This window comes from Mauremys mutica, unplaced genomic scaffold (assembly GCF_020497125.1).
Source record: "Mauremys mutica isolate MM-2020 ecotype Southern unplaced genomic scaffold, ASM2049712v1 Super-Scaffold_100084, whole genome shotgun sequence".
Classification (NCBI taxonomy): Eukaryota; Metazoa; Chordata; order Testudines; family Geoemydidae; genus Mauremys; species Mauremys mutica.
In genome coordinates, this window is record NW_025423260.1 from 1,633,481 (window position 1) to 1,656,538 (window position 23,058).

General features: G+C 50.6%; 1 protein-coding gene and 1 long non-coding RNA gene across 3 annotated transcripts in view; both read left to right on the forward strand.

Annotated features, from left to right (window-relative positions):
- Positions 1 to 13,823, forward strand: part of LOC123358503 (zinc finger protein 707-like) — a 31,569-nt gene extending 17,746 nt beyond the window's left edge. The window contains exon 4 of the mRNA XM_045000951.1: positions 13,820 to 13,823. Coding sequence (XP_044856886.1) covers positions 13,820 to 13,823 — 4 coding nt within the window. The remainder of the gene's footprint in view (positions 1 to 13,819) is intronic.
- A 4,191-nt stretch (positions 13,824 to 18,014) lies between these two features.
- LOC123358508 lies at positions 18,015 to 22,511 on the forward strand. 2 transcript variants are annotated; one of them, XR_006575741.1, is made up of 3 exons: positions 18,015 to 18,044; positions 21,971 to 22,087; positions 22,451 to 22,511. It is a non-coding gene; the product is annotated as an uncharacterized LOC123358508 (long non-coding RNA). The 2 variants fall into 2 exon arrangements; XR_006575742.1 differs by lacking the exon at positions 18,015 to 18,044 and adding an exon at positions 21,369 to 21,394.
- Positions 22,512 to 23,058: the final 547 nt, after the last annotated feature.

Below are 23,058 nucleotides of genomic sequence, written 5' to 3' on the forward strand. Positions count from 1 at the left end.
AATTAAAGAAAAAAATCTTCTGACAGCTCTAGAGAAGGCTTTTATGAAGTTTATCTCCTTTACGGATTCTCTGATGTTTAGAAAGGCCTGAGCTATGAGTGAAGCTTTTCCCACACTTGCAGCATTCATAGGGTCTCTGTCCGGTGTGGACTCTGTAATGTGTAACAAGGGTTGAGCTCCGAGAGAAGCTTTTCCCGCACTCACTGCATTGATACGGTTTCTCTCCCGTGTGGACTCTCTGGTGAGAGATAAGAGAGAAGAGGTGAGTGAAACTTTTCCCGCACTCAGGGCATTCATAAGGTCTCTCTCCTGTGTGGATCCTCTGATGCATAGTAAGGTTTGAGCTTCGGGTGAAGTTTTTCCCGCACTCACAGCATTCGTAGGGTCGCTCTCCCGTGTGCGTTGTCTGATGAGAGATAAGGGCTGATCTCTGAGTGAAGCTTTTCCCGCACTTGCAGCATTCGTAGGGTCGCTCTTCTGTGTGGATTCTCTGATGAGAGTTAAGGGTATATCTTTGAGTGAAGCTTTTCCCGCACTCACGGCATTCATAGGGTTTGTCTCCTCTGTGTATTCGCTGATGCCTACTAAGGGCTGAGGTACGATTGAAGCTTTTCCCACACTCACAGCATTCATAGGGTGTCTCTTTCGTGTGGATTATCTCATGTCGAATAAGGGCTGAGCGGTAATGGAAGTTTTTCCCACACTCACTACATGTATTCTCTCGCTTTTCCGTGAGGATTTTCTCCTGGGATGTAGTTTCCTTGAGGTCCCTGTGAGTTCCCTGACAATCGATGGGTTCATCCACTCTCTCCTCTGAGTGGTTTCCCTGCTCTCTCTCTGGTCTGGGGTAACTTTCACCAGCTTTTCCCTGCTCACGGGGGCTGGACACGCTCCCTTTGGCTCTTCGCAGTAATTCCCCATGCGCTTCGGCGAGCTCAGCATCTTCCTGGTGAGGATTCGGCTCCTCGCTCTCCCTCACCACCCCATCACCTGCTAGAAGAGAGGAGAAATCTCAGAATTGGGGATGGAAAGGCAGAGAGCAAACCCAAGTAAGTGCTGAAGAGAGACAAAATAAAAACCAGGGACTGAACTCCCCCAAACTCTTCCCCACAGGGGACAGTGGAGGGGATCAATTCTGCTCCCCACCCAGGACCGGCCTTTAGGGGGGGGCCGTACGGGTGCCCCACCCAAGGGGGTGCCGGGCGCAGGGTTTGGATTCCCACCTGACCTGCTGCCGAGAGGCTCGCTGGGCTGATGAAAGCGGCACAGGGAGCAGATGATCAGCAGCGTGGGGGAGTGGGAGAGACCCGAGCTGCAGGGGGCAGCTGGACGACCAGCCGTCAGAGCCAGGTGACTGCTCCGGAGCAGAGGGGACCCTCCTCCGCTCTGCTCCATGTGTGCAGCTGCTGCTGTTCCTGTCCACCCACCCCCCCACCCTCCGTTCACCCCGGGAGTCGCCCCGTCCACCCCCGACTGGGAGCATCCTCCTGACTGCTCTGAAGTGGGGAGGTGCTGATTGATGGCGGGGTGATCCCCTCCCCCCAACCCAGGTACCTGATTTCCACTGAGCTGGGGTGACGGGACAGGGGGAATCTGCGTGTGCTGCTGCCTCTCTGGGGCCGGAGCTGCCGGCAGCTGCTTGTGTCTGAACAAGCCTAGTTCAGGCTCCTGACCCTGAGAGCTTTCTTAAAGAGACAGCGCGCTCACTCACTCAGGCACATACTACCTTCACACACACACACACACACGCACTCCCCCCAACACACACACCAGGGCTCCCTGCATCCAGGTCACTTCCCCACCTGGGCGGTGCTGAGACATCAGGAGCAGCTGCTCTCCTGCCCTCCCCTTACACAGCCTGCAGGGAAAGTGACCTGGGTGCAGGAAGCCCTGACCTCACTCCTTGCTCCCCTCTCCCAGCCCCCCAGGGCTGTGTGGGGCGGGGGAGCAGCAGTCCAGTGGGGGAGCGAGCAGCAATGCCAGCTGCTTTGTGCATCCAGGTCAGGTTCCCCACTTGGGTGCAGGAGGGGGGTGCCGGGGTTACAGGCAAAGGGGGCACAGTGCAGGGGTTGAGGGCACAGGAGAGTGGTGCAGGGGGTAGCAGTGAAGGGGTGCATAGAATCATAAAATATCAGGGTTGCAAGGGACCTCAGGATGTATCTAGTCCACCCTCCTGCTCAAAGTAGGACCAATTCCCAACTAAATCATCCCAGCCAGGGCTTTGTCAAGCCGGGCCTTAAAAACCTCTAAGGAAGGAGACTCCACCTCCCTAGGGAACCCATTCCAGTGCTTCACCACCCTCCTAGTGAAATGGTTGGATATTAGGAAAAACTTAGTCCTCCCCCACTGTAACTTGAGGTCATTACTCCTTGTTCTGTCATCTGCTACCACTGAGGACAGTCTAGATCCATCTTCTTTGGAACCCTCCTTCAGCAGTTGAAAGCAGCGATCAAATCCCCCCTCAGTCTTCTCTTCTGCAGACTAAACAATCCCAGTTCCCTCAGCCTCTCCTCATAAGTCATGTGCTCCAGCCCACTAATCATTTTTCGTTGCCTTCTGCTGGACTCTCTCCAATTTTTCCACATCCTTCTTGTAGTGTGGGGCCCAAAACTGGACACAGTACTCCAGATGAGGCCTCACCAGTGCTGAGTAGAGGGGAATGATCACATCCCTCGATCTGCTGGAAATGCCCCTACTTACACAACCTAAAATGCCATTAGCCTTCTTGGCAACAAGGGCACACTGTTGACTCATATTCAGCTTTTCGTCCACCGTAACCCCTAGGTCCTTTTCTGCAGAACTGCTTCCTAGCCATTCGGTCCCTAGTCTGTAACAGTGAATGGGATTCTTCTGTTCTAAGTGCTGGACTCTGCACTTGTCCTTGTTGAACCTCATCAGGTTTCTTTTGGCCCAATCCTCTAATTTGTCTAGGTCCCTCTGTATCCTATCCCTACCCTCCAGTGTATCTACCACTCCTCCCAGTTTAGTGTCATCTGCAAACTTGCTGAGAGTGCAGTCCACGCCATCCTCCAGATCATTAATGATTGCGGCACAGGAGTGGAGTGCAAGGGCTGGGGTGAAGGGGGCACAGTGCAGGGGTTAGGGGCTCAGGAGGGGGCAGATGTTGGGGTGCACGAGGGGGGCAGAGGTTAGGAATGAAGGGGTGTAGGGATTAGGGGTGCAGGAGGGGGAGCAGGCATTTGGGGCAAAGGGACACAGTGCACAGGTTGGGGGGAAGGGAACGTGGGTTGCCTAGGGAGCCCAAGGGAGCCAGGGGCACCAAAATGCAAGTTCGCCCCAGGTGCCATTTCCCCGAGGCCGGCCCTGCCCACATCCCATCCAAACACTCAGTAGGAAGGGAGGGAGCTCCAGCCAAGGTGTCAGTCATCATCTGTAGGAAGCCAGGAGTGAGATCTGCTGGGGACTGTCCTGAGCTCACAGAGTCTGTGTGGGGAATCCCAGCCGGTTCTCTCAGGCACTTACAGTTGCTGGGTTGGTTTGATGGTTCCTCACCTGTCCAGGGACTTCCCAGGATCTCGCTTTCCACTGAACCAGGGAGATCCAGGACCCACGGCTCTCCCCCTCCTTCCAGCTGGAAGATCACAGAGGGTTGGGAAACTGGAAACTCTGCTCAAGGGAAAGAAAACAAAGGAGATCAGGGGAATTCATAGGCCATTTATCATCATAAAAAACATTCTATTAGTTTAACCCCAGTCCATTTTAGACAATAAAATCGCAGGGCCAGCTCCCCAGGTGCTCAAAGGTGCAGAACACTCTGCTTAGGAGGGGTTTAACTATCCCCATCTTTGCTGGGAACACACACAGCCAGACACTCATTATCAAAGAGGCTCCTAAAAAACAGAGACTGGAACTGCATTTCCCAGAAAGTGAAGACTCCAGACAGACGGCAAGTGTCCCTGGCACTGCTTCTTGCCGACAGACAGGTCCAGAGCCAAAGAGAGAGTCCAGGGGAAGCTGGGAACAGGAAGCATGGGCTGGGGGTTTCAGTGGAGTAAGGACCAGGAAGGGCAGGGATATCACTGAAGGCAGGATCTCAGCAGCATTAGATGTCAGGAAAGCACATCCTGCGGCATTAGGGAACCTAGCGAGTCAGGTATAAAGGGAGGGAGCATAAAAAACACTGTGTGTGGAGAAAGCTGGCAAATTAGATGGTGTAGTTCAAGAGCCACAGACCAATTCTTCTGCCAAAGGAGAATGTGAAAAATAAGAATCAGGCCACGTGACTTCAGGAGGGACAAATTTGAAGATCCAAAGAACATGCAGAGAAGAGAGACGGCGGCTCTTGCAGGTGGGGATGGAAAAGGAAGAGTCTCCGTGGTTCATGGAGCCAATTAGTTCGTTTTATCATTCATTGATCATTGTTATGGTGATCTCATATGTTATTTCAGATGTAGTCACTTTGTACGAAATAGATTTAAGTTGTAGGTATAGACAGAAGTAAGACAGGTAGAGCCCTGCATGGATACAAAATTTATATCCACATCCGATCTGCGATCCGCAAAAATGGCCCATGGATATCTGCAGATTTTCAGGGTTCTAGGAACAAAATTTGTACCTGCAGCCGATCCACAAAAGAGGTCCGAATTCATCACCAGGAGACGTGATCAAAGCAAAGGGCTAAGGCAATGAATCCTAAAATCTTCTAATATAGGCTGGAAGGGACCTCAAGAAGTCATCTACTCCATTCCCATTGCCCTGCGGCAGGATCAGGTGTAAATATGCCAGAAGTTTGTCTGACCTGTTCTTAAAACCCTCCTGGGACAAGAATTCCACAACCTCTCTTTGTAATCCATTCCAGCACTTCCCTATCCTTATCGCTGGAAAGGTTTTTGTATTACCCACCCTCAACTTCCCTTGCAGCAGATCAAGCCAATTACTTCTCCTCCTACCTTCAGTGGACGTGATGAACAATTAATCACTGCTCCCTTATAACAACCCTTGACATATTTGAAGACTGTTCTCAGTTCCCCACTCACTCTTTTCTCAAAATTAAACATGCCCAGTTCTTTCAACCTTCCCTCATAAGTCATGTTCGAGGACCAGGAGGGCGCTTTTTCCTTCTGAATGGAGACGCACAAGGTGAGGTCAGAGAAAAGGATGTTGGAGTAACTGAGACAGGAGAGGATGACTAAGAGCTCTAGCTGCGCGGATGGATAGGAAAGGCCAATTGTTCAGGATGTTATGCAAAAAGAAAATGCCAGGTGTAGGCACAGCCTGGATAGGAAGCCCCAGAGGGAGCTCCGTGACAAAGGTATTGCACAGTTATGGGCCTGAGTGACAGGCAGCACAATGGTGCTGTCTGCGGCGGTAGAGAAAGAAGGTGGGGGGAGGGCTTGGGGGAAATATTAAGAGCTTTGCTTCAGCTGTTGATCTGTAGCTGATGGCTGGACATCAGTGAGGAGATGAGAGAGAGGGGCTGAGATTTCAGTTGCGACAGGAGACAGGCCAGGAGCAGAGAGGCAGAACCGTGAGTTAGGAGCACAGAGATGGTAGTTGAGTGTGTGTGTGCAGATGAGATTCCCCAGAAATAAGATGCAAAGGAAGAAAAGAAGACGACCAAGGACAGAGCCCCGTGGAATCCAAACAGAAGGCTGGAACGGGGGTCAGTTGGCTCATTCTAAAGACACTCTAATGCAGCGACTGGAGGAGGAGAAGGATGTGACTCATCATGGACCTCTTGATGCCACCTGTCAGAGGGCACAGGGTGCCTAATGTTTTACTGGGATCCCACAGACCAGGTACACGCATATTCGTTCACCTAAAGGGGGCGTGTCAGGTGTCTGTCGAGGAACTAGTTAGGTAGGTCTTAGGTAGCTCTTAAAAGCTTTGCCAGTCCAGCTCTATTGTTTAAGGCTGTGAAGAAGTGCCCACACGCATGCGCACACACGCACCCCATCCAACATGGCTCTGCTGGCCAAAGCTCAATTACAGACACAGCTATAGCGGCAAAAGCCTCCATTCTTTAAAACAGGAAACTAAATGCTCATAAGCTACATTAATGCAGAGTTAAGGTTGCCCAGTGCTGTCTCCTGCCTTGCACCATATGGACGGTGAGTAAACTTAAACCTCTGCAGACCAGGAAGTGAAAAGTTAATGTAAACTTTCCCCCAACCCTTAACCCTGTAGCTGGCCAGAACCAGTGAGAATGGTTCTGTCTGGGCCGTGCAAAGGTTAACCAACTGCCACAGGGACTCAGGTATTCAGCTCAATGCAGCAGTAACGGGATGAATTCTATGGTCTGTGGTATAAAGGACGTCAGAGTAGATGACTTAATAGTCACATCTGGCCTTCAAAGCTATGAACCTATAATCGATCCGAGGAAAGACTAAGACATTGTCTGTGCTGTGCTCACAGGTGGGAATCCCAGCATTTATCCGCATGTCCTCCAGCTGTGTGCCCTGGGCCAGCTGTAGCTGTGACTGGCTGATGGAGGGATGGGTTGGAGCAGCTGGGCAGAGCTGTGCCTGTGCTATGCAGAGAGGTGCATGTGAAACTTGGGGGGCAATTCTGCCTCATTTCCGTGCTGAGTGTTGCAAGCTTGATCAGCAAAGGTGCCCAAGGGTATGTTCTTGCCATGGGGGTTGTCAGCACCCTGGTGGCGTATGTTCGAGTGACCTGTGGGGCTTAGTGAGGGGTAAGTGAAGGCAGCGACTCAAAAGGAAAACTCAGGTTGAGGGCGAGGGGGTAGTAACACTGTGCAAGTCTCAGCTGGCCTGTGTGCAGGAGGTTCAGTACTGGAGAGCAGGCCAGGGGGAGGAAGCTTCTGTTTGCTATGATGGAGTTGAACCCGAATATTATCTTAGCAAAGAGAAGAACATGTTAGACATTCTGATGCACTGTTCTGTTCCCAGAGCGCTCTGTAACAGGGGAGGGGAGAGGGCTAGTGTGGGTGTCTCTGGCATGTCAGGGTGATGCTGAAACAGGGCAGAGCAGAGGTGGCATTGGGGGAGTGGCATGAACCTTAACTCTGCATTTCTCCTTCTAAAAACCAAGGGAACAGGAATCCTTACCCAGCGAGGTCACATTCTCACAGTTCTCCTGCATGATGGCTCTGCAGAGGGCTCTCTGAGTGGGGTCCAGCAGAGCCCCCTCTTCCCTGGTGAAATGCACAGCCACCTCCTCGAAGGTCACCAGCCCCTGAAAGAGCAAGAGTCCAACACTCGGTACCTGCTGCTCCACTCACATTCCCACTATTCATGGAGGAAAGGAGCCAATCAAATGGAAGCTCTGAGACAGTCAGCAGAGTCCTATCCCCACACTGCTGAGAGCAGCCAGGAGACATCTGGGTGAGGGGACGAAGTGAGAGCCCCTTGTCTCTCCCAGCAGATCCACCACAGACCTACTAGCCAGAGGCTGATACAGGAGATGGAGCCCCCAGTAGGGTCCAGGCACAACCCCATGGGAGGGAACCCAACACCCTCCCCACTGCCAGCAGCTGGATGTGAGGGGCCGGGACGTCTTCCCTACACCTCCCTTTCCATGTCACACCAGCCCCTGGCTAGCAGGCTGAGGGTTCAGCCCTGGAAATCTGGTCAGTTTTCCCAGTCCCGCCCAGGGAGTTGCTTTGTCTGTTTCCTGTTTCACAAATTAGGGAATTTTCTCCCCCAACACCCAAGTGTTTGTTCTGAGGATCTAGGCCCATGTTAACATAAGAACGGTCGTACCGGGTCAGACCAAAGGTCCATCTAGCCCAGTATCTGTCTACCAACAGTGGCCAATGCCAGGTGCCCCAGAGGGAGTGAACCTAACAGGCAATGATCAAGTGATCTCTCTCCTGCCATCCATCTCCATCCTCTGACAAACAGAGGCTAGGGACACCATTCCTTACCCATCCTGGCTAATAGCCATTAATGGACTTAACCTCCATGAATGTATCCAGTTTTCTTTTAAACCCTGTTATAGTCCTAGCCTTCACAACCTCCTCAGGTAAGGAGTTCCACAAGTTGACTGTGCGCTGCGTGAAGAAGAACTTCCTTTTATTTGTTTTAAAACTGCTGCCTATTAATTTCATTTGGTGACCCCTAGTTCTTGTATTATGGGAATAAGTAAATAACTTTTCCTTATCCACTTTCTCAATAGCACTCATAATGTTATATACCTCTATCATATCCCCCCTTAGTCTTCTCTTTTCCAAGCTGAAGAGTCCTAGCCTCTTTACTCTTTCCCCATATGGGACCCTCTCCAACCCCCTAATCATTTTAGTTGCCCTTTTCTGAACCTTTTCTAGTGCTAGAATATCTTTTTTGAGGTGAGGAGACCACATCTGTATACAGTATTCGAGATGTGGGTGTACCATGGATTTACATAAGGGCAATAATATATTCTCAGTCTTATTTTCTATCCCCTTTTTAATGATTCCTAACATCCTGTTTGCTTTTTTGACTGCCTCTGCACACTGCGTGGACGTCTTCAGAGAACTACCCACGATGACTCCGAGATCTTTTTCCTGACTCGTTGTAGCTAAATTAGCCCCCATCATGTTGTATGTATAGTTGGGGTTATTTTTTCCCAATATGCATTACTTTACATTTATCCACATTAAATTTCATTTGCCATTTTGTTGCCCAATCACTTAGTTTTGTGAGATCTTTTTGAAGTTCTTCACAATCTGCTTTGGTCTTAACTATCTTGAGCAGTTTAGTATCATCTGCAAACTTTGCCACCTCACTGTTTACCCCTTTCTCCAGATCATTTATGAATAAATTGAATAGGATTGGTCCTAGGATAAGTCCCAGCAGGTTTGTCACACACTGTCCCACTCCCTTTCCTCACCCAGGGTATTCCCTGCCCCCTCCAGCCCTAACTCCCCAGAAGTTGCCACCTCTTCAGTATTTCCTGCCCCTCCCCCTCCAGCAGGACCCCACCAGCAACCCCCCAATAACCCCTACCTGAGCTGGCTCCACTACAGCCATTTCTCCTGTCCCATGGGAGGCTGGGATGAGCTGGAGCAAGAGGTGGGCGTCATTCTGCAGCCTGGCAGGGCGAGAAGGGCAGTTGTGGAGGTTTCAGAACAGGCTTCAGTTCATTTCACATCACGATTCCCCCAGGCCCTTTCCCTGCAGACAGAGATTGTAGATTCTGCCAGGCTGGGAACATGCTCAGTCCCCACAGTGCAGCACAGACCTGGCCCCTGGCCCCTCCTTTCCCCCTTGTGCTCCCCCCAGCAGCAGCAACAAACCAAGACATTTTGAAGCCCTCCCAGCCACAGGGTGTGAACCAAACCCTGGACCAGGCCAGACCCAAAGGAGCCCCTTGGGGGGGGGTCCCCCTGCCCCTGCCCCCAGGGCAGCGCACTCCTGCCGCAGGGGGAACAGGGAGAGTCCGGGGCTGGTTCCTCCTCTCTCTGCTCCTCACCTCGGTCACAGGGAAGTGACCCTGGGCAGGGAGGCTGCAGTGAAGGTGCCGGGGGGGGGGGGGGGGGGGGGGGGGGCAGAGATCTGGGAACCTGCCCTCCCCTCTAATTTCCCCTCCCCCCCTCTCCCGTCCCCTCCCCTAGAGCCCTGCCCCGGGCTGGGAGCCGGTGTCACCACCCCGTTCCCGGGGGCTCTCTCCCCGCGTCTGCCCCGCTCCGCCCGTGCGGGGAAGGGGGCACCGGGCGGGGGGACCCGCTTCACCCCCCCCCGTTACCGGGCACAGCAGAGCCGGGGGGGGGGGGGCGGCTCAGACTCGCTGCGGGAAGGATCCGCCCGGCCTCAGCGCTGCAGCAGCTCCGGGCCCCCGGGGGGGGCAGCGATGGGGGGGGGCACCGCGCAGAGCCCGGGACCTGCCCCGCCCCCCGGGCTCGGTCACCGGGAGCCTCAGCAGAGCCCGGGGCGGGGCCCAGCTGGAGAAAGCTCCGCCCCCCCCAGCCGGGCCCCGCCCCCCTCCCAGCGGGGGGGGGGGGCGGGGCGGATCCTGCTGCGGCTCCGCTGGGGCCGAGGCGGCTCCGAGGCTTCTCCCGGGTTCCCCGGGGCAGAGTCACGTGCCCGCCCCCCCAGCGCCCTCCCCCCCCCGGGGTCTCTCACCCCCCGGGGGCTCCGGGCGGGGCTGGGGCGGGCAGAGCCCGGGGCTGCCCAGGGGGCGGGGCCCAGCTGGAGAAACCCCCCCCCCGGCCGGGCCCCCCCCCGCGGGGAGCAGCAGCGGCTCAGCCCAGGTCCGGTTCACGCGGAGGCAGCAGCAGCAGCTTTGTTCTCCCGCCCCCAGCGGGGCTCGCACGGAGCATGCGCAGTAACAGCGGCTGGAACCCTCCCTTCCCTGGGCTGGAGAGAGCGGAAGCGGCCCCGGGGCAGGCTGGGAGCTGTAGTTCCTGACTCTCCCTGGACCGGAAGCGACGTTGGCGGGGGAACCGGATCCGGGGCCGGGCTGCGAAGGAGCGTTGGGCGCTGTGGCTCTGCCTGGCTCGCGCGGGGCCGTTGGAGCCTCTCCCGGGCCGGAGAAGGGTTGGTGCCGTTGGAGCTCTGGGCATGCGCAGATCGCGGCGGGAGAGCCCTTCCTTAACCGTGGCCGGGGGGGAGGAGCAGGTGACCCCCCCGAGGAGCGGGGAGAGAAAGGGGGGGGCTGAGATCCCCTCGGATTTACCGCTGCCCCCTCCCGTGGGGACCCCCCTCCTCCCCCGTCCTGCCCCCTTTCTCCCTAGAGAGCCGCGAGCAGCGCCCAGGGTGACCCCCCCCCTCCCCCAACCCCTGAGAAGTTCCCTGTGTCCCCCCCCCCCCGATTGTGCCCCGTTTTCTCTCCCCTTCGCCAGTGCCCAGTTCAGGTCTCAGGTTTGGGGGGTTTCCCCCATTTCCACCTGCAGGGATTTGTCCTTGTGCGGGTGGGAAATGGTTCCCCCCAGTGATTCCTGAGCTGGGCAGAGGGTGAATGGGCAGAGGCTGGGGGGGCCCTGAGACAGGGACACCTCTGGGCTGGGCTGGGGGGGCCACTCTCTGCTGGCAACAGGGCCTGGGAAGGGCCAGGAAGGGGAGGGAGGAGCAAGTGACCCCCATGGAGACGGCCCAGCCCCAGGTTTCCCCTCCCAGCTCCTTCCCCTCCCCCCCCCCCTGCCCAACCCAGCAGCCCCCCCTCACCCCACCTGCTAGTCACGTTCCCACTCCTGTCCCCTGTGAAAGCCACATCACCGAGGACTCTGCTGGCCATGTGACTATGTGACAAGAAGAATCTGTCCCAGTCTGTTGTTGATTGAATAACCCTGTAAAATCATCTCCAGTTTCCCATCTTTTGTCTTGCACTGTTAAATGGTGACATAAAATCTCCCCAGATGTTGGTTCTTCTTTCTTACATTAGCAAATATTTAGTTTGTGCCCCATTTTCTCCTCAGTTCTGAAATACTGATATCGAATTCTCGAAAATCTTCCCACTTTTCTCTCCAGGTGTGTGACTGAGATCAGGGCTCTTATCGTACTGAGCGTGTTCCTGTTCTGACAGCTGCTGCAGAGACCCCAACTGAGATCTGGGCCCTGTTCTGCCAGGCACTGAAGAGACCCAGGTGAGATCAGACCCCACTGTTGTGCCAGGTAAAACAGACCTGGACCGAGATCATGGGCCCCTCCCTTGTGCCAGGCAGCGCGTGACTGTGACCCAAACCGCTGCCTCCATTGTGCTGGGCACTACAGAGACCTCGACTGAGACCTGTGTCTCCGTTGGGTCTGGCCCTGCACTGACCGCGACCCAGATCACATCCCCCACTGTACTGGGCACTGCACAGACCCTGACAGAGATCCTGCCCCCACATTTTGCCAGATGCTGCAGGGGCCCTAAACAAAATCCGGGATCGTGTAATGCCGGGAGTAGCAGAGTCCCTGACTGAGGTCAGGTCCCTGTTGTGCAGGGCTCTGCATAGACACCGAGATCAGGGTCCCCATTGTGACAGGTGCTGCACAGACACCAAGGGTATCTCTACCCTGCCACTAAAACCCCCCAGCTGGCCCATGCCAGGTGACTCAGGCTCACAGGGCTCAGGCGAAGGGGCTGTTTAATTGCAGTGTAGATGTTTAGGCTCGGGCTGGAGCCAGGCTGTAGGACCCTGCGAGGTGGGAGGGTGCCAGACCTTGGGCTGCAGCCCCAGCCGGAACATGGACACCACAATTAAACAGCCCCACAGCCTGAGCCGTGTGAGCCCAAGTCAGTGGGCACGGGCCAGCCACTGGTGTCTAACAAGTTTGCATGGAGAATTTGGGGCAAAACTGGGAACTGAACCCAGATTGTTTGAATTCTTGCCTCTCCCCTTAACCCCAAGCCCAGCGTGTGTGTGTGCAGCGTTGTTTTGGTCTGTGTTTGCCTTGCATTGGCTTCCAAGGGAGGCTGTGGAATTTCCTTCATTGTAGGTTTTTAAGACCAGGTTAGAGATGCACCAGTCTGGGAATGTCTAGGGATACTTGGTCCTGCCTCATCACAGGGGGCTGGGCCCTCTCAAGATCCCTTCCAGGCCTACACTGAAATAATTCTCTTTTGTGCTGTGTCCTGTTCTACGCTGAGCTGTTTTGCATGGGGCCATTTGGAACTGTGATCGCACCATGTTTTGTAGCAGTTTTGTGGTGCGTTGTTTTGCCTCAGCTTGTTTGGTGCCTGTGCTGTGTTGGTTTGAGTTGAGCTATTTTCCATTGTGTACTTTTGTCCTAGGATGTCGTTGTTTGCATCTGTTGCTTTCTTCTCCTTTGTATTGTCATTTTATGCTGTGGAGTGTAGGTTGTGTTTTTTTCCCCCCTGAATTGCCTGACATTATGTTGTGGTGGGTTTTATTCTGTATGTTGGGTTTTTATACGTATATATCGCATCACATCCTAGAAATGTAGGGCGTGATAGGACCTCAAGATGTCATCAAGTCCAGCTCTCTCTGCCGAGGCAGGACCAAGTATATGTAGATTATCTCTGACAGAGCTTTGTCCTACCTGTTCTTAAAAACTTCCATGGACAGAGACTCCCCAGCCCCCCTTGTAAGACTATTCCCGAGTTGACCTGCCTTAGCTCTGGGGACACCCACACAGATTGTAGTGGTGAGAAGCTCTGGAGAGAGAGGAGACCCCAGTGAGTGGCAGCTGGGTAAAGAGACTGAAGTTGGGAGGAGAAACATTGACATGTCCAAGGTCACCCAGGCTGTCTGTGACCGAGCTAGAAATAGTTTCTAGTGCCACCGTACTGCTGTTTCTGAAGGTGTTTTAGGCACTGGTGCAAACCCTTAGTACAGACAGAATTTACACTAGTGCACTCTGATTGGCACTGGTGCACCATGTCCCAGTTTGAAGGTTTGAGGTGGGGGCAGGGGGAAGTGACCTCACAGAGGCCTGGGTCTGGCTGAACAGTGCAGCTGGTAAGGGAGGGGCAGCAGTGAGTGCTGGAGGTATGAGCCAGGAGCACAGCCCCACAGGGCTGGACACTGACTTCTCCTGACCCAGGGGACACCCCCCAGCGAGGTGGTTTGTCCATGGATGCACAGGCTGTCTTGGCAGGGCAGCTCCGCTGCAGTCCCTGCATACCTCTTCCTCCAGCCTAATACAGTGTGCTCTGGGGGCTTTCCAAGCTGCGGGTGACGGGGCTCTGGCATTAACAGGGTCTGTTCCTGGCTCTGTCACAGACCTGTTTACTGACCATGTGGAAGTCACAGCCCCTCTCTCTGTAACGCTGTCTTCAGTGACTCGAGAGCACGAGCACCAGCCTCAGGCAGACTGGTAAGAAGCAGGGAACAAACCCCAAACTGGGTGTGAGGTCTGTATGGAGATTTCACCAACCAAGTATCCAGTGTAAACACTTCAGGCTCTGTAACAGCATTAACATGGAATCACAGACAGTCTCCTTGGGTGATCCCATATATCTCACCACGCAGGTGAGCTCACCTTCGTGACAGATGATCCCTTACTCCAGGGGTTCTCAACCTTTTTCTTTCTGAATCCCCAGTGACGGAGATTCCGCAACCTCCCTAGGCAATTTATTCTAGTGCTTAACCACCCTGGCAGTTAGGGAGTTTTTCCTAATGTCCAACCTAAACCTTCCTTGCTGCAATTTAAGCCCATTGCTTTTTATCCTGTCTGCAGAGGTTAAGAAGAACAATTTTTCTCCTTCCTCCTTGAAATGACCTTTTATGTACTTGAAAGCTGATCATGTCCCCTCTCAGTCTTCTCTTCTCCAGACTAAACAAACGCAATTTTTTCATTCTTCCCTCATAGGTCATGTTCTCTAGACCTTTAATCATTTTTGTTGCTCTTCTCTGGACTTTCTCCAATCTTTCCACATCTTTCTTGAAATGTGGCACCCAGAACTGGACCCACTATTCCAGTTGAGGCCTAATCAGCGCGGAGTAGAGCGGAAGAATTACTTCTTGTGTCTTGCTTACAATACTGCTGCTAATACATCTTAGAATTATACTTGCTTTTTTTGCAACAGTGTAACATTGTTGACTCATGTTTAGCTTGTGATCCACTGTGACTCCCAGATCCGATTCTGCAGTGCTTCTTCCTGGGCAGTCATTTCCTATCTTGCATGTGTGTAAGTGATTGTTCCTTCCTAAGTGGAGTACTTTGCATTTGTCCTTATTGAATTTCATCCTGTTTACTTCAGACCATTTCTCCAGTTTGTCCAGATCATTTTGAATTTTAATTCTGTCTTCCAAAGCACTTGCAACCCCTCCCAGCTTGGTATCATCCACAAACTTGGTAAGTGTAACAGAGAGACTCTGCTGCTGGGAGGGTTTCACCATGTGTCAGAGGGTTACACCCTGGTGGGAGGGGGCTAGGCCTGTACTGGGATAAGGTCACTCTCTGCTTCACAGTGTGGCAGAACCTGGAATGTCCATTAGCAGGGAACAATGCTGGGGGGAATCGACATGAGGAAAGGACAGAAACCCTGTCTGAATTCTCTCACATTGCCCTTCTCGCCCTGGCAGGCTACACAATAACGTCCACATTTCGCCCCAAATCATCCCCTCCTTCCAGCGGGAAGGGAATGGCTGCAATGGAGCTGGCTCAGGTAAGGGATTCTCAGGGAGCTGGTGGTGGGTTCTGCTTGGAGGGAGAGGAGCAGTAAATGTATAGGAGGGTGGGAGGCAGGAACTATCTAGGGTGCGGAATGGGAGGGGACAGGATGTGACAAACCTGCTGAGACTTGTGTACTCTAGGGTGAGATGGGTTGTCACCCCGGTGCGCAGTCTGGGGGGCTTCTGGGAACCGCTGTGCCCTCTAACCCTCAAGCTGGGCTGGCCCTTCTGTCACGGAGTGTGGGGGAGTCTGGTCCTGCACCCCTCTGCCTGGGACTCTCAGTGACTCTCAGCCAGCCAGTAAAACAGAGCTTGGAGGCACAGCCAGGACCCCTCAATCAAGCCCCTCTGGGGTCCAGGAAGCTTTGTCCCCTAAATTCCAACCACCCAGCCCAAAACCGAAACTAAACTCCCCTCCCTCCAGCTGTCCCCTTCCTTTGTCCACCTTCCCGGGCAAAGGTGTTGACACCCCTCCCTGCTCCCTGGCTCAGGTTACAGGCTGAGCACTTGTCTCTCACCTAAAGTAATCCGGCCCGGCTCTCCCATCCCCCACACAGACAGCCCCTACTCCATCACACCTTCTCACACTGCTTTGCTGGAGATTCAGCCAGCCTCTTCAGGCCCTGTTATCACCCAACACGACAGCAGGTGGCGCCATACGCCCAACTAAGCTACCTGAGTGCTTTACCTGAGCCACTCAAGGAGAGAGAGAAGACAACAGCCAATTTCCCAGTGACAAGTTTTAGCTTATCAAAAGCAGATGACTTACCAAATGACCAAAAACTCAAAAAAGCCTAACATACTAGATGGATAGAATTTGAATTAGCAATTTCTCACCCTGACTGATGATAGAAGCAGTCCCCCAAGTTTCCATACACAAGCTAGAAATCTCTTTACCCTGGGACCAGCACATCCCCCAGTTCAGTCTTTGTTCCTCAGGTGCTGCCAGGAGTTCTCTTGTGTGTGGGGAATGAAGCCAAGAGATGATGTCACACCCACCTTATGTAGCTTTTCCATATGGCGGGAACCCTTTGTTCCAAACTCAGTTCCCAGTCCAGTTTGTGGAAAAATACAGGTACCAAAATGGAGTTTAGTGTCAAATGGTCTGGTCACATGCACTAGCATGTCCTGCTGAGTCATAGTAGCAGTGACTCATAGGCTGGCTGAAACATTCACAAGAAGGCTCAGCTCTTCCATGGTCCATTGTCTTTGTTGATGAGCCATGAACACTGTCTGGCTTCTTTGTTGTACCTGAAAGGCTCATTGTGGCTGTTACCCAGAGTAAGCACATTTGAAATACAGATACAGAGTCAATATCCATAACTTCAGATACGAACATGATACGTGCACACAAATAGGACAATCATTTTCAGCAAATCATAACTTTTTCAATGACACTGAACATGATGCATCTTGCACAAAATGCATCATAATTATGTCCTAATCATTTGATAATCATACCACTATGCTGCATGTGGGGTGTAGTGTCAGGCCCTAATTTCAAGGCAAAGGTGTTGGGAATGGAACTTCCCCTCTTTGTGGAACAGGAAATAACCCTCCAGCCATGGCTGTGAAAACTTCCCAGACTCCCAGTGCTGAACCCTGAACCTACTGACACTTCATTAGTTACCACCAACCCCGATCTTTGTGGCAACTGCAAACTTTATCAGTGATGATTTTATATTCTCTTCTAGGTCATTGATAAGAATGTTAAATAACACAGGGCCAAGAACCAATCCTTGTGGGAACCCCCTAGAAAGAAATCTACTCCACCATGGTTCCCCATTTACAATCATAGTTTTTAATCTATTTAATGTATGTTGTGTTCATTTTGTATCTTTCTAGTTTTCTAGTCAAAATGTTGTGCTGAACCAAGTCATACGCCTTACAGAAGTCTAGGTATATTACATCAATACTATTAGTTGCAACCAAACTTTTTAATCTCATCCAATAAGGATATCCAGTTAGTTTGATTGGATCTGTTGTCTCTGAACCTTTGTTAATTGGTACTAATTACATTACCCTCCTTTCATTCTTTATTAATTAAATCCATATTCGCTGCTCCATTATCTTGACCAGTATCAGACTAACACTCTTGTAATTAGCTGGGTCATCTCTTTTACACTTTTAAAATATTGGCACAGCATTAGCTTTATTCCAGTCTTCTGGAATTTCCCCAGTGTTCTAAGTCCTAATTATAATCACCATTAAAAGTCCATCACACTCCTCCACCAGGGCTTTCAAAACTCTTGGATACAAGTTATCTGGACCTACTTATTTAAACATGTCTAACTGTAATAGCTGCTGTTCAACATCCTCGTGAGTTATTGTTGGAATGGAAAGACTGTCATCCTCAACGTCTTATATGACTTACATCATCCGTTTTTCTCCAAATCCAGGAGAGAAATATTTATTGAACACTTTTACCTCTTCTACATTATTTTTGATAATTCTGCCATTTCCATCTAGTAATTTGCCACTTCCATTGTTAGGATTAATTTTGTACTTAATATACTTTTTAAAAACTTCCTTCTTATTTTCATAAATTGGTCATTGATCTCTGATAGCTTCCCTTGCCAACTTTCTACAATTCTGACCTTCTATTCTTTACTATTGACTTCCCCTTTCTTCCATATATTTTATTTGGAGAGTGTTGGGATTCCTACCAGGGAGCCACCAGCAGGGTCCAGAGACAACCTCATCTCCTATATTAAGCTCTGGCTAGTAGGTATGTGATAAATGTGAAGACGCTGCCTCCGTCTGTCAGCTGGGAGACACAAAGGTTCTCTTTTTCTACCCTCTGATGCCGCCTGGCTGTTCTAGGCAAGGTGGGGTGGGACTCTGTTAACATGTGCCTCCCGGAGCTTCCATTTCCCTGGTGCTGCTGTTCCCTGAATAGTGGGGTTGTGGGTGGGGCAGCAGGTCCTGAGTGTTGGACTCTTGCTCTTTCAGGGGCTGGTGACCTTCGAGGAGGTGGCTGTGTATTTCACCAGGGGTGAGGGGGCTCTGCTGGACCCCACTCAGAGAGCCCTCTACAGGGATGTCATGCAGGAGAACTATGAGACGGTGACCTCGCTGGGTAAGGAGTCCTGTCCCCTGGGTTATTAGAAGCTGTGGGGTCTCTGAAGAACCTGAGCAGTAATAACTTTATACCTTTATTCATCATCCAAGTTTTGACAAGTTTCCTTGCCCCCCCTTTATTTGCCTTATCTCCCACCCACTAGAATCATTTTTGGACATGTGCCTTTTTGGTGCCGTCAGTCATTTTAAAATTGCATTTAATGTGTCCTTATTGGCTACATGAATAACTGTAGCTTTCATGCCTTTCCCTCATTTTAAGAGGAAAATATACCTCCTGTAGAATTCTAAATTGAGTAAATAGGTGTATGACTCATGCATGGCTTGTGTGACAGTCAGATGAGCTCCTCTTTCGATAGGAGAGCGTATAATGTTGCCATTCAGGACCCCACGGGTGAAGGGAGAACAGAGCTGTGGGAGGGGAGGAGAAGGGGGGAGTAGATAATTCTGGGGTGTCAGGACATGGGGAGGGTGTGTGCAGGATTAGAGCTAAGAAGCAGCAGGGAGGGATGAGGTAGTGAGAGACGAGGAGGGAACACAAGACTCTCCCAAGGTGCCGGCAGGTGGTGCTGGCTGAGAGTAATGGGAAGAAGTGGAGAGGAGTGTGCAGGAAGGGCACCGAGGAAGTGGCTCAGCCTCAGGTGTTGAAGCTAAGTGGCCTGTCCTTGTGGAAGAGTGGGAGCCCTTGGGGGTCTAGTGCACTCAAGAGGCACCTCCCAAGGACTGTTTAAAAGCCAGGGCATTGCACAGATCCTATGGATCCATGACAGTGTGCCAGAGGTTCAACCTTATGGGGAAAAGATATAAAACAAGAAAAGGATCTAAATGTGTGTTTACCATCGCTCCCTCTCAGTCCTCATGGGAATCCCTGATCCGTTCCAAAGTGTATTAAAACCTTCCTTAAAGGCTCACCTCTTGGTTATCAGGTCATGTCCATTTGTTAGAGGGTTTTCCCTTCACCCTCCCACTTCCCTGGTTCTTGTCACGCAGACAGCAAGCAGCGAAAGACCAGAAGTCTGAAGCACAGATAATGCGATGTTTATTGGGGTTATTTCCAAGCAAGCATATTCCACTGCCCTAATGAACTTACACCTAGAAAAATTAATTATGCAGCAGACAGAAACAATTAGAGAACCAGACTGATTAACAAGGTAAAAGTGGTGGCCATAAAGATAGAACAATACAGAAATGAGGGTTTCACAACCACAACCATTGAGAAGGGATTTATTGCCAGACAGGCTGCTGTCAGACTAAGTTTTCTTTAACCACCTTAAGATCTGTTTCTTTATCTGGTGCTGATGGGCGCTATCGGGACAGGATCGTCTTCCTAACAGCCCAATAGCACCTTATTTCAGTGTGACTGGTTTGGGATGTCAGGATGTGACCCTTCGCTTCACAGCTTATGGCTGCCCCTGGTGCTGAGCCAAAGGCCTTAGCCTAAGAACAAGGCCTCAGACTATCCTAGTGAGAGAAGGCCCATTCACAGGCAGACTGTGATTTTGATTCTTAGCTAGACAAAGTGATAAAAATACCCCTACATTCTTAAAGTCTAGGCTTTACAGGCAGGCCTGAATATCTCTATTCTAACAGTGGGTTCTAGCCCTTCCCCCATTCTGTGTCTGTCTTGTCTATTTAGATCAGGGGTCGGCAACCTTTCAGCAGTGTTGTGCTGAGTCTTCATTTATTCACTCTAATTTAAGGTTCCGTGTGCCAGTAACACATTTTAATGTTTTTAGACTGTCTCTTTCTATAAGTCTATAATATAGAACTAAACTATTGTTGTAAGTAAAGTAAATAAGGTTTTTAAAATGTTTAAGAAGCTTAATTTAAAATTAAATTAAAATGCAGAGCCCCCCCCCTTGGACCAGGGGCCAGGACCCAGGCAGTGTGAGTGCCACTGAAAATCAGCTCGCTGCCGCAGGTTGCCTACCCCTGATTTAGATGGTAAATTCTTCAGAGCATGGGCCATCTACAGTTCTCTGTTTGCACTTTGCCTAGCACAATGGGGACCCACTGTTAGTTGGTCGTTAGGCACTAAGGTAGTGAATATGATTTGTTATAATAGTAACTCTCCGGCCACTTTGAGCCAAGGAAGATGGCCTTGGGATGCGTAGTCTTATTTGGTGTGTGTGAGTAATGTTGATTTGATTAATCAACTTTAATTTGTTTTGTAGTTATATTAATTAATTAATAATACTTAATCATTTATATTAATTAATATGGGTTTAGGGTCTCCAATTTGTTTGATCAGAAGATAAAAGTTCGTGTTTCGAATCGGGTTCCACAGAATTGATAAAGGGACCTTTCGGGGTATGACAGGAAGCTCACACGGAGACAGATATAGTCATAACGACTTTTTATTAAACTCAATGAAATAGTGAGTAAATTGAATAACAGTAATACAATTGTAACTCTGTAATTCTACCTGTTTTACAAGAGATACATATGATGATACAATATTATGTGCTGCAAACTTTGGTTAATATTCACCCCGTTTTGATAAATTGGTGTTGGCCTCACCTCTGGCGGTTCCGGTTTCACACCCCTTGCAGAGGAAACTAATGCAAAGAGCTGTCAAAGCTACTTTAGAATTTATTTTTTAGCTCAACTAAATAATCTGATACACAAACTAAAATAACATTTAGAGAGACCAAGCTTAGCCGAGTCCCTTTTGAACTTAAAGTTTGAAAAGAAAATAAGTGCAGTCTATTACTGGTTAATAGCTGTTGTAGATGGATAGCATGAATACGTAGTTCATAGAATCATAGAATCTCAGGGTTGGAAGGGACCTCAGGAGGTCATCTAGTCCAACCCCCTGCTCAAAGCAGGACCAAACCCAACTAAATCATCCCAGCCAGGGCTTTGTCAAGCCTGACCGTAAAAACCTCTAAGGAAGGAGATTCCACTACCTCCCTAGGTAACCCATTCCAGTTCTTCACCACCCTACTAGTGAAAAAGTTTATCCTAATGTCCAACCTAAACCTCCCCCTCTGCAACTTGAGACCATTACTCCTTGTTCTGTCATCTTCAACCACTGAGAACAGTCTAGATCCATCCTCCTTGGAACCCCCTTTCAGGTAGTTGAAAGTAGCTATCAAATCCCCCCTCATTCTTCTCTTCTACAGACTAAACAATCCCAGTTCCCTCAGCCTCTCCTCATAAGTCATGTGCTTCAACCCCCTAATCATTTTTGTTGCCCTCCGCTGGACTCTCTCCAATTTATCCACATCCTTCTTGTAGTGTGGGGCCCAAAACTGGACACAGTACTCCAAATGAGGCCTCACCAGTGAAGATGGTGAAGTGTAGTGAAGAAGGAGGAGGTCAAGGTGGGGGCGGGGATACCATAGTGAGGTAGGTTACCTCTTTTTATAGAAATAAATGCTGGAAATCCTTCCTCTTATGCCCAAATTTCAGTCTTCCCCCATAGAAATGTTAGGGTATGCTTACTCCATAGGCTACTATGTGTGTGCGTGTGGATGGCAGGTATCTGCGCACTTGTGGGGTACTTGTTAAGTCTGTGAGTACAACTTTGAAAAATCCCCTTTGCTATTCTTCATTGTCTGTTGGTCTAGGTAAAGGGTCTTAGACCTAAGCGTAGGCACTTTATTTGGGTATAGGAAAAACAGTTCCTTTTCTGGGTAAAAGGGCACAGGATGTAGCTATGCTAACTTTGCTTTAGCTTAAAATGCAGGTTTTTGGCCTGTAGGTTTCTTGCATTACAGCCAAACGTATTTGTAATAGGAATTAATAAACCTATCACAATACTGTACTTATAAGAAAAGAGATATTGATGCAGGCAAGCAGATGAATCCTGAGGGCTACAGATGTTACTGCCTAAAAATGAGATGGGGGTTAAAACTATGGACTATTCTTTGTGACAAGTATCCCACCAATTCCACTGACCTCCCTTGTTTTCTTTCCCTGCAGTAGGGTATCCAATTTCCAAACCTGATGTGATCTCGCAGCTGGAACGAGGGGAAGAGCCGTGGGTCCCGGACCTCCAACGCTCTGAGAAAGAAGTGCTCCCAAGAGCTGCCTTCGCAGGTGAGGAATCAGTTAAACAACTCAACAACTGCTTAGGAATGCAGGAAACATTTGGGATGCCCTACAAAGACCTTGTGAGCTCTCCAAGTTCAGGATTGTTCCCTGCAGATGTGGAATCATTATGGCAGATGTCACTCATGGCTTCCCTCCTACCCTGACTGACAACTGGCAGCAGGTCCCTCCCCGATCTCACTTTCCCCTGAGAGTTATGGTGCAATGAGGATCCAGAACTGATGCCTTCCTCTCTTTTCTGTGGAAGGGTTTGGGGAAAATGATCTCCTGATAGGTTTGATCTCTCCCACATATATTTTGGTTTGTTCATCCCTTTTTCCACTCCTCTCTCTGACATTCCCTTTTTCTCAGGCACAGGGAGTGACCTATGTCTGGATTCTCTCTGTCTCCCATCCGGCGAGGGGATGGTGAGTGAGAAGGAGGAGGAGAAACCCCAGCAGGAAGACACTGTGCAAGTAGATCCACATTGGATGTTATCAGGAAGATCCAAAGGGAATGTTTCCAGGAGTTGTGCACTCCCAGAAAACACAAAAGCCTGTGAGACTCAGCAGAGGCCAGAGGAAAACTACAGTAGCCACTCAGACCTTATTCCACGCAACAGAATCAACTTGGAAGAGAGACGCTACATGTGCCATGAGTGCGGGAAAAGCTTCAGACAGAGCTCAACCCTTATCAGACATCGGAGAATCCACACAGGGGAGACGCCCTACACATGCTCTGAGTGCGGGGAAAAGCTTCAATCAACGCTCTGCCCTTATCAGACATCAGAGAGTCCACATGAGAGAGAACTGTAATAAATCCCTTGACTAGGGCTGGAGAAAGCTTTTTTCTTTTTAATCACATTTGCTAATTCCCACATAGTGATTTTTGCACCATCTTCACCGTGGTGTCTCAGCTCCACCAGATCAGTTGCCTGCTTCTGCCTTTTGCAGCTCACCCTTCTTTGGGGTCAGTCCTGT